Below are 11,686 nucleotides of genomic sequence, written 5' to 3' on the forward strand. Positions count from 1 at the left end.
AAAACTTACCTAATTTCTTCCAGTAAGAGCGCAATCTGAACAAAATAACGTCCATTCTGCCATCACATTCTTCATTATAGAGCATCTCCTTGATAAGATCGGAATCATTGACGACCACGGTTGGAAAGGAGGCCAAGTAGCACCCGACGATCTTCGTCTTGTAGATTTGGCCTAGCTTTGTAAAAGAGTTGGCCAAGTTGTTGAAGTCCAAAGCACGGATATAGTAATAAGAACCATAGTACGGTAGTCTTGGTGGACCTGGAATTAATCATGAAATCGTTTTAAAAGTTTCAGTGTCTCATCTTAGAAAAGAGCTGATAAACCAAATTCGAATGTGCGGTTGTTTGTGTGATCTATCAAGGTTAAATCTTTATGAAATAAAAAAATGTTAAAAAATAAAAAAATAAAAAAATATTAAAAATGCGAAAGTAAGCGCTTTTTCGCGCTGCATGCGATTTGTTATCGTTCCGAATCCGCGACTATAGAAATCTAGAAAACTCAGACCCATTTCGGGTGTCGCTTGTGCACTAAGTCCATTCGAATCCGACAAAATACGAATATCGCTTGTACACCTAGAGATAAAATAATCCCTGTGACATTTCGGACCGTCATTTCTCAGATCCGGAACTGGAGGGCTACTCTCGACCTCCGTCCGGAACAATTACGGTCAAATAAGTAATATTCGACAAAATTAAAAGACCAGTATCCAGTATGAAGCTTCATTCGCATCTCGCGTCTTTTCATTTGGTCAAGTATTGCTTATTTGGCAGTAATTATTTCGGATGGTTTTCGGACGAAGATCGAGAGTAGACCCCCTGATACGAATCGGACGTAAGCAAACGCTATGACTTTGTTACATTTTCACGCCTAAATCGCTGTACCACATTTGGTGAATTTTAGTATAGAAATAGATAGGACGTAGGAGAAGAACATAGCTACTTTTTGGCTCAAAAATAAATCTTAAATAAAGAATTACGGAACGACACTTTGTTAGGAGAACCAATCATTTCTCAAGTGAATCTGAAAATTCGTATTTATGTCTTTTGTAAGAAATAAAGAATGTTTCAGCGTTTGCAACCAATTACCCCTCAAGGTAAAATAAGGGATGAGTGAGGCTACTTATTCTACGCAGACGACCAGACACGCACCAACTAGAATGTCATATTTTATGAAGAACACAATTAATGTGAACTTAGTTCACAAAAAAGATATGTCAGAATATTTTGTCGACTGAAAAGAACCGGTAGCTGCAAAAACATATTTTCATAATTTTCGACTAACTGTTCCTTTATTTACGCCTACGAAACCGTCGTATAATAAAGCTTGTAAAATTACCTTCATGCCTTTGTAACAGCGCCAAAAATTTACAAATTTCTTTACCGAAAGTACTGGGGTTGGAAAATATCTTATGCTGTTTGAAAAGCAATCAAATAAATATGTAGGTACCTACTGTAGAGTGTCCTAATTTTTAAACAACAAAGTCCTAACTTCGTTGTCTAATTTCTCACCTTTGCGTATATTTACTTTGACGTTATTCAAATTATAATTATCATTGTGACAACCAGCTACATTTTTCAAATAATATCATTAAAATTGACCGACATAATTATCGCCGCGTTTAAATTACTGACTGACATGTTACATCTAATTTAGTCTGTCAAGGTGCATAATAATATGAGTAAATGTTGTTGTGTATATCATACAATATATCTACAAGATGTTTGACCGAACACAGTGAAACTAAACTTACTACAATATATTTTGTTACATGTCAACTTCTATGCGACCTGTGTTTTCATAAATAGTAATTTGTTATGCAAGGCTGCAAAGTTGTTGTTTACCGCAAGTGCTTGTATTGAAAGCTGAGCAAGCGAAGGAAGCTAAGACTCGCTTCGCTCGTGGCTTAAAAATAAAGTCCTGAGCGTAGCGAGATGTGGTCTGTGGTAGCGAGGGTTTCAAGGCACGAGGCGCAAAACAACTTTGCTGCCGAGCGAAACACACACTTTTTCACCTAACGATAGCGAGGAAAATGGTAGCTGAAAAAAAACAGTTGAACTATAAAAAATCAGTTTTTTTTATCAAAAGAAAAAGTTTACCATCGGATGCGTTCTGAATTAGCACTTCATAAATTTTTATCCTTGCTTGTACTTATAATTAAGTGATTATTGAAATTATTTTACGGGTAGTTCTTCGACGAATCAAAATATGTTAATAAACACAATTAGTTATCATTGTCAATTTAATGTCAACAATAATAAGAATAAAATGTACCAATAATAAGTAATGTACGACAAAACGCGTAGTTGAACGTGTCATTCATTATCTTTTTTTTTTCATCGAAAGAAAAAGTTAGGTGCACCCACAGACGGTGCACCATAATCCATCGTCAAGTTCGTATTTCAAAAACCTTTTCCATGCTAGCGTGCAAAGAACGCTTTTGCGCGCAGATTTCTAATGAGAAAGAAAACTTTTTCGAGCTATTATAAAATATAATATGAAATAACACATTTATCTGCAAACTGGCACTACGAATAGCGAAAGGCAATATACATCGAAGTTGGCAATGATATATCATATTGAACTTTCATCCCTTGTTTATACTAGATATATAGCTTCTGCCTCTGCAATTCCGTATTATGACCTAGATAGAGTCTTATCAATTTCCTCGCCACAATGTGAGCATATTACCCACTAATTTACGAACGTATAATAAAATTATCTAAGATTCATTACAATTTGTGCGGTAGTTGTTAAATTAGCACTGTTGATTTAAGATAACTGTATTTAATAAGTAATTAAGTAACGTATTGTACTTTTACTAAGTGGTTTCACCGTTTTTCAACCAATACTTAAATGTGACGTTTGAAAATTTCAAAAGTAAAACGCGTAGTAAATTCATGGACATCTTAATTGAAATTTAAACCATAAATACCAAATTTAAACTTTTAACTGCTCCCGCGGCCGATCGGTTACCGTGCTGGTCTGCCACGCAAAGGTCCCGGGTTCGATTTTCGGACGGTCGGGAGAAATATTTGTAAGACCTACATTTAATTCTCTCGTGAGTTTGGGTGTAATTTGTGGTTGTCTATATGTGTGTCCATAACACTCGCGATACAAGGTTTCCCTAATGCGGGGCTATAAAAAAATATATATAATATCCCACTGCTGGGCACGGGTCTCTTCTCAGACCACGTGATAGACTTTGGAACCGGGTTGTGAACCTTCTTCGACGTACAGGTTTCATCAAGATATCTTCCTACACTCAAAACTCATAGTAAACTTCAAATTAAATATCCCACCATTGACTTACAAATAAATTGTAAGTCAATGTTTCCCACATAAACGAAAAACTCAGAGGTGCGGATCCGGATTCGAACACGGCCTTTGCTTGAGAAGCGGTAGTTTAAATTTTTGGCTACCGCGGCTTTTTTATTTGACGCCATAATTAAGTATTCAAAATTCGACTAACGTTGTGATTAATTTGCTTTTTTACAAATTTAAGCGGTCCATTCATTTAAAATCACAGTTGTGTTTTAGTAACCTTATTCCATCGAGTATATAACCAGAAATAGAGACAAAATGTTATTTGATTTGTTTGAAAACTATTCTGTCATATCATTACTGTGACAACTGCGCTCCGATTGGCCAGCCCGAATTCGAAACAATTGATGAGTGTCGTCAATTGTTTCACTTCAAATCGACCAGTTAACTTGAGCATTGCTATAATGGACGAAAATTGCAAAATTACATATTTAATATTTAATTACCGATGAAATTTGATTCCGTTTTAACAATTAATTCAAAGATCGAACACTCAGAAAATTCCGTTTGTTTTGTAATTACATGTTTTGCTGTTTTTGCCCACACCACCCAATAGAACAGCACGCCATTGTTAGAGATATTATTTTTATTACAATAAATACAGAATATTTTTGGAACATACGGAGACGTACACACAGGTCAGTTGTTGGCGCTGCACTATTTCAGCTTTCTAATTTGTAATTTCAGTGCAAACGAGAGTTGATATTTATAAGTGGTGTATCACTGATGAGTTACCAGGGGTGGATGGCCCTTATTTCGTCTCTATTTCTGGTTATATACTCGATGCCTTATTCGAACGATTGTTCCGAACGATCTTGGATTTGAATGCACTAAGAACTTTCGTTATTGAATCCGTTCTAGTTGCAAAAGCCTAGATTTAATTGAAACACCGTTTAAACGGTCATTTTCGGACTAGTGTTCACTACCTAATTTTCGTGGCTTTTTTATTATTTAAATATTCAAGTATATTATCATGTAATTATTAAATAATATTTCACAATGTAATATTCGAATATTAAATATTGCATGATAAAAAAATTTAATACTGAAATAACTAAAATGGCCACGGAAATTAGGTAGTGAACACTTGTCTGAGAATAACCGTAACTGTGCTTGAATGTTTTACCATAGTATAACGAGATTAAGTAGTGCCCTACTTACGTTGTTCGGCGAGTAAATGCCTCATTCGCCTCGCAAAACACATCGCTCGGAGCGTAGGGTTGTCACATTATTATTCTAGTTGTGCCTACAAATTCTAAGGTGGTCATCACCCTATTCTCGTGCAATAATGAAATAACCCTTGTTAAATACCGTAGGTACGTATTGATATTTTGATACCAGTATCGTGGATTGGTATATTGATTATGGTGTATGATTATCAGTGAACGGAATTACGGGAGTTAATTTTGCTAAACTAAAGAAGAACGTGGACATTCAAAAAATCCTGGGACTTCCAATGTTAGGAAATAAATTTGAATAAGAGTATTATTTATGGGAATTTGGATACATTGGCGACAAATTATTATTTCCTATTAAGTATTTGTTACAAATTATGGCCTCAAAAAATAATATTGTAATTGTGTTTGTACAGGTACTGAATATTTAAGCCAGTTAAAAAATTTACCTGAGACAACCTATACTTTGGACTGTTTAGGAAATAAACAGCAAAGAAATGGAATTTTATATACATTTTTGACGAAGTGGGTATATACATACTAAAGAAACGTTCATCCTTTATGTAGTTGAACTTCCTCAATTCCGAAAACTGATGATTATGAAATAGAGATGATTTGCTAAACAATTTTTAATTTAAGGCATTCTTGTTCAAACTACAATAAATACGTCTACTATTGATGTCATTTTTGAAACACCGAGAGACCGCTTCATTTCTATAATAAATATACACGTGTGATGACCCTTGATAAGCAATGCCAGTGCACTTTCAGCGTTGTTGCTGATGTAGGTTTTTTACACATCAGCCGAAGCAAATTTTAGGTATTTAAAAAACCGCGAGAAATGTGCGTCCTTACTGAAGCTGTCTTTCTGAAAAAGTTTTCTATTTTCTTTGGTATTGTAATAAAATATTATTTCAATGATTTTGTAACACATATTAACAAAAGAATCAATCTTCATGAAAACAATCAATCGGCCTAGCGTAATCGTTGGGGAATTAGATGAACCTTATATTTAGGAAATGACACTACTTTTCCGGATTTAAATCGCGTATATTTGTTTTTTCAAACAAATAGACGTCGGTTTGTTTGAAAAAACAAATATACGCATTGAAATCCGGAAAAATAGTTTCATTTCCTATGTGTAACAATCGCGAAAACCTAAGAACTCGAAACTTATATTGTGTTAAAAACAACAGCTGAGCTGCTTTTTCGGCTTACAGTCTATTTCTGGAAGGTTTGTAAATCATTCCATCGTGCCTTTTAGGTCATATTACGACTCAAGCATCCGCAATGAATATCAGCATCGATGAATACGGATACCGATGTTGATGCAGATATTTTAATTTATGCAGATTATCCGCGGATGTGGTTAAGGATGCTGACATTCGCAACAACACTACGCGAAATTATGCAAATGTGTGCGTCTGGACACGGCGCGCGCATACAAGCCGTGCTGTTACATTTGTATGAAGTTATCATACTTGTCTTATTATACTATGGTTTTACTGTCCACGCTGAGATAACCTTATTGCGGCAGCACCATTCTTCAACCTCGAGAACAACAACCCCAAGCTAAAATCTGATTGCACAAAGAAACAATTATGTTTTACACTTGTTCTAGTCGTAAAATTCAAGAATTCAAGTTTAGAAGATAGATTAGACTATTCAATGTAATCAGATCTAAATTAAGTACGGTTCTCGAGATTAAAGACTGATGCCCCCTGAATAAGGTTATTTATACAAAAATGGCATACGGATTAAATCCATTTTCTTGTGATTGAAGCCGGCGAAATCACGAACAGGTGAACAAATTTCTAATACTCGATTATGGTGACACAGGAAAATACACAAAAGTAAAATTAATAAACAGAATTACGTATTTTTTTAACAAAAAATGTCGCTAATTGTCCAGAGATTTAACTCAGTTACATAAGGCTTGGAACGTAAGCGTGCACTTTTTTCATTTTAAACAATATTTCTCCCAGATGGAGTTTAATAACCAATTTCACCTTCAAACTTAAGCTATATTCTTCTTACAAAAGTTTAATCTTACCAGGGGGAAAGTTCTTAGGTCTGCTATATGCACCTTTGTATAAATACACAAGCAAAAACGATATGAACAATACGGCAACCACGGCGCTTATCATTTTGAATTTATTTAAATATTTCAGCGCCTGTATCCCAACAACGCCAACTATCAACTCAAGAAACCAACTTCGTAATGAGTTCACATAAACAAGAGCAAATTTTATATATTATCTGTTGTTTACATTACGCACACAAATTAATGTAATAACATCATTTTAAATTATATTTTCCTTTTAGATAAAGTTTTGCGCGTGACATAATTTTGTATCGTTGAATTTTTAAAGCTTTTGAATAGGTAAACAAAAAGGTACACAATAAACAAAAGACAGCGCAGGATCACGAACAGAATCAATACACTTTTTTCTACTCCTGTACATTGATCTGTCATTTATAAATACATACATCACAACACAAAGACGCTCTTTCTAGTTCTGAATTAAATTGCCTTAAAATTGTTTCTGTCTATTGTACTCGCTACTGAATTGAAAAATTTCTGTACAAAGAACTATAAAATGAGTTTCAAAAAAAGAACGTCGTATTTTTGATAGTTAAAAGAGCCACCTTAACCTTCTAAGGCCCTGTGTACATCAAAATGTACATAATATGTGAAGTAGTACAGACCCAGATCACAAATCGATCATTCTCGGACTAGTGTTCACTAGCTAATTTCCGTGGCAGTTTGTATTATTTAAATAATCAAGTATATTATTATCCTGTAATTATTAAATAATATTTCACGATACAATACTCGAATATTAAATAACATTGCACAATAAAAAAACGAATACTTAATAATGTATATTATAACAAAAATATCGTATTCAAATTTAGCTCTTATCACTATATATGACCATAGTGTATCTAGAAAAATGCGTTTTTCGTTCAAAACTATTGTCTGGAACTTGTATATATATACATTTTAATGCCCATTGGGCGTTTAGTGCTTTTCCCATTGTAGTTTGCTAGGTCTTAGGAGGTTAAACGCGTCACTGTATTCCTGAACAGAATAAATAACGTCATTATATTTGTGAAATTATTAAAATTCAAATTATCTCAAAATGTTACATAACAGGTACAAAGGTATATATGTATAATGAATATAAGGAATTATATTTCATGCATGTTAATGCGACTACACACTCATCGCAGCTGGCGTCGGCAGCCCTTCAAAGAAATGAAGTCAGAGTGTTGTAAACAGACAACTGCTGCTGTCGGAACTCCCTATACTATGACTACCAGAGCAACGGAATTCACTCCAGGACAGTACCTATACTGGAAATCGAACCCAGGACCTCCATATCCAACGCCCATAACGCCAACCGTTATGTTATTGATGTCATTAAACTATTTCGGTTAAGCGAATCTCTAGATATATCCACATACTTAACTGCCAATAAAATCGCTTGCGACATATTGCAGTGCTTTGTGTACTTTCCCTAGAAGTTTGACTACAGAAGAATATCTTTCTGCATTTGAAAATGTCATTTACATTCTAGAAAACATTTACCAATTATCAGCGAAGTTGACGAGTTAGCATAATACCATTAAGGGTTCTTTTTGCGTGCAATCAACGGAGACCCGTAACGGCCACCCACAGCTGCTTGTTTTTGTCAACCATTGAAGTTTAAGGGATAATCATATAATATTACAAACAAAGGGTTTTTACAAAAAAGGTTAAAATATTAGGACACAGTGTTAGCACAACATCCGCTACGTTTTCAAACAGACTTTTTGAAACTACGTTGGCTTCAACTTCTTTAATAGTATATTGACAATCCAAATTTTAAGTTCACGTACCGGATCATACTGATGCAGACACAGACCACATAAATGTGCAGATATGTAATTAACGTCCTATTTTTTTTGATCAAATTGTAATGTTTATCAAGTTGTATATTTTGTAAATTTTGTGATAATAAGAATTTTCTTTCATTAAATGATTTTTTGGAAAGAAAAATATCGAATCGACTTAATTTATTTTTTACATTATAATTTGTTGGTAGGTATTCTCGCCATACTTATCTTTGTTAAACTAAACCAAATTTTTCTAAAAATCAACAACCATTAAAAAATATTTGTAAAGTTCTAAAGTTCTCTAGTCTATTGGAATACGTAAAAAAGCTGTGTTGACCAGATAAAGAGAAAAATTGGTTCCAAGTCGTTTAGCATAACAACTACTCTATTTTTTTAAATTAGGATTCGTTAACAATTGTTACTTTGACAAAGTCCATATATTGCATAGGTTGAGGGGGCAAACTGATAAGGGCCAACCAAGGCGAACTGATTACAACCAAATAAGGACGTCCATAAGAAAGGCCACGTCAAGAACACCCTTAACCGACGACCAAATATGAAAGCACGGACGCGTGTTTATGCGGCGAAAGACGTGTTTCAGGGGGCCTACCACAACCCCTTAAAACAATATTACTTTAACCTTACATTGACTTTTCGTACCATAACGCGCTTAAAGTAAGCTTATTGTAATGTTAAAACGATGATGTTTTATTGGCAGTTTTGTGACTATTCATTCACTCAATTCGTACTATGTCGCGACTTTAACATTAAAGTAATATTGCCCTTATGTCAAATTTAGCAATCTTAAAATACATAGTTACACGGATGCAATTGACGCAATATTATTTTCAGTATTATTGTCTTATTGTTGATTTGTAATGATTAAAAGTTAAATTGAACTTATTTATTTACAAATATCTCTTCAATATTTTGTTTATTTTTTATTTAACATAGGAAATAATTTCTCGTTAAATAAATATACGCGATGTTTATTTCGTAAAATTATGATAGCGCCATCTATATGCTCCTTGGCGAAACTAACAGTTGACTCTAGACTTATAGCTCCGAATTCACAACGTGACCATCAAGACTCAGCTTGTTTTATTTATTTTTCTTCATTCAAATGCGGCATAATAATGATTGAAAACAACGTGATTTTAATAGATTTTATTATTACATACTTTTCTTTTTTTAACAGTCAAGATTCTTTTAATTTAGATAACATTAAGTACTTATACATTATAGTACAATAACACAATTCGGAACATCAAAAAAGAAAGAGATGTCATTATAATAGTTCACATAGCGTTATCTCTTTCCTATTTTTATTAAGGAATAGACAACATTGGGAAATCATCGTTCTTTCAATCATGTTTGCAATAATCCATTACTTGGTTGACAGGTTCGTCATGATACGAATAAGAGAAATATTATAATAAACTTACTTTAAGCTTACAGTGAAATAAGATTGTTTTTAGAAAGGTTATGGTAGGCCCCCAGGGTCTGCTTACCCCGATGGGAAAAAGGTGTGAAGTGAAGTATATGTATGTACCATATAGATTTTGATTAGTTGTTACCGAAGAAACACGTTAGCAGTAGAGCTCCTTGTCTACGAGTTCGTCCAAGGAAGCACTGCCATCTTACTAATTTCTGACGCCAAATAGTAATGTGAGGGTTCTGGTGAAATTATAAGCACATGGAACTTGCCAACCTGTGTTTTTTTTCTGCTCTGAGCAGCACTACAACTGTTTCGCGAAGGCCACGAGCCGCGACACTCCTAGCGACTTCGCTTATTGCTACAAGCGTCAGGATCGAGTCTCACTTACAAATATATGATTATACACGCATTTTTTGCGGGCAACCAGAACATTATACGAGAAAGTTTCATAAAGTGTACGAAACTGTCGCTCCGCGCGTCAATGTTTGGAGCAAATTATTTTGTTTTTATTTGTTGTTTGGTTACTAATGAAAGCAAATAGTTATTAATTTGCATTATTATTATTAATACATATTTAAAGTATATTCTACCAAAAATATTAAACAACATTAACTAATTTTATATGTAAAAAGAATTCTACTTGACTTCCCCCACCACCGAAGACGCTGTAAGCGAATTACTAGACTTCGTGAGTGCATTTTGACGCTTTCAGAGAACTGACGCTTCAAGCGTGGCGATATTTTCGTAGCCGATGCATTATGAACAAGTGTATCGCTTACCATCAGGCGCACGGCTGAGGAGAATAAAATTAATCATTATTTGGAGAGAGCATACATTAGACCGAAAAGAAGCTCTTATATTTATGATAATGATGTAAAGTTACTGGAAAGATAAAATATCCTAAAGTGTTGTAAGCTACAAAGGATTTTGCAGACAGCAGGCGTTCATGCGTACAGTCGTTGACTCCTTGTTACTAAATCGCATTCATTGACCTCTGCGATCGTATAATTTATGTGTCACGCGTGTGTTACACCAGTCAAAGATCACGTGACGGTCTTCCGTCTGCGGAATCTATTGAATGACAGTTTGATGTATATAAAATCGAATAAAATGACACTAAATTAAATTAAATCAAATTTTGTATATGAAACCTAGTAGTAGAACTATTACTTCGTAGTTAAGAGGTCGTAGGGACAATTTCCTCAGGTGGCATATATTCATTAACTTTAATTTCTAAGTTAAGTATACTTATTTGTGAATCTTTAGTAGCAATTACGGATGCCGTGGATGTGGATTATGTCGACATTTTTATATTTTTTTATTATAAGATTATATATAACCAAATAAGAGACGAATAAGTCGTGGGCCTGGTGGTAAGCGACACGCCTGTCCGTAACAGTTGCAGTGCCACTCAGAGATTTAAATAGCAAAGATCTGACGGGCAATGCTACTACGCCAGTCAGCCTGAAACATAAGTTGACAAGTACCATGTGCCTATAATTTCACCAGCACCCTTACCCTTCATAACAGGAACGCAATAATGCTCACAGTACTGCTTGGCGGCAGAAATAGGTGAGGTGACAGTACTTCCCTGAACGAACTCTTTCACAAGGAACTGTACTGCTACTAGCTCGACGTCTTCTGGTCCCGTACTCTCTCTCGTTTTCCGTCCGACATCCGTCCGAAACAATTACTGCCAAAGAAGAATGTCGGACGGCGAACGAATGTAGACCTCCTAATGCGGAGGCGGATGCGAATGTTTTCACCTTCAAATCTGCAGTTACGGATGTGTGATAAAATAGGTTTTTTTAGAATATTTAAGCTTGGTTATCATCGAATTACCTATCATTACTAGGATACCCTGTGTCTT

The 11,686-nt window shown here is 34.7% G+C and overlaps 1 protein-coding gene across 1 annotated transcript in view; it reads right to left on the bottom strand.

Moving 5' to 3' along the window:
• Positions 1-6,694, bottom strand: part of LOC113232070 (probable cytochrome P450 304a1) — a 46,986-nt gene extending 40,292 nt beyond the window's left edge. Inside the window, exons 1-2 of the mRNA XM_026466696.1 lie at positions 6,550-6,694; positions 6-258 (exon numbers count right to left, since the gene is read on the bottom strand). Of these exons, the coding sequence (XP_026322481.1) occupies positions 6-258; positions 6,550-6,643 (347 nt within the window). The 5' untranslated portion in view covers positions 6,644-6,694. The remainder of the gene's footprint in view (positions 1-5; positions 259-6,549) is intronic.
• Positions 6,695-11,686: the final 4,992 nt, after the last annotated feature.

This window comes from Hyposmocoma kahamanoa, unplaced genomic scaffold (genome assembly GCF_003589595.1).
Source record: "Hyposmocoma kahamanoa isolate Upper Pololo Valley unplaced genomic scaffold, ASM358959v1 66, whole genome shotgun sequence".
Lineage (NCBI taxonomy): Eukaryota > Metazoa > Arthropoda > Insecta > Lepidoptera > Cosmopterigidae > Hyposmocoma > Hyposmocoma kahamanoa.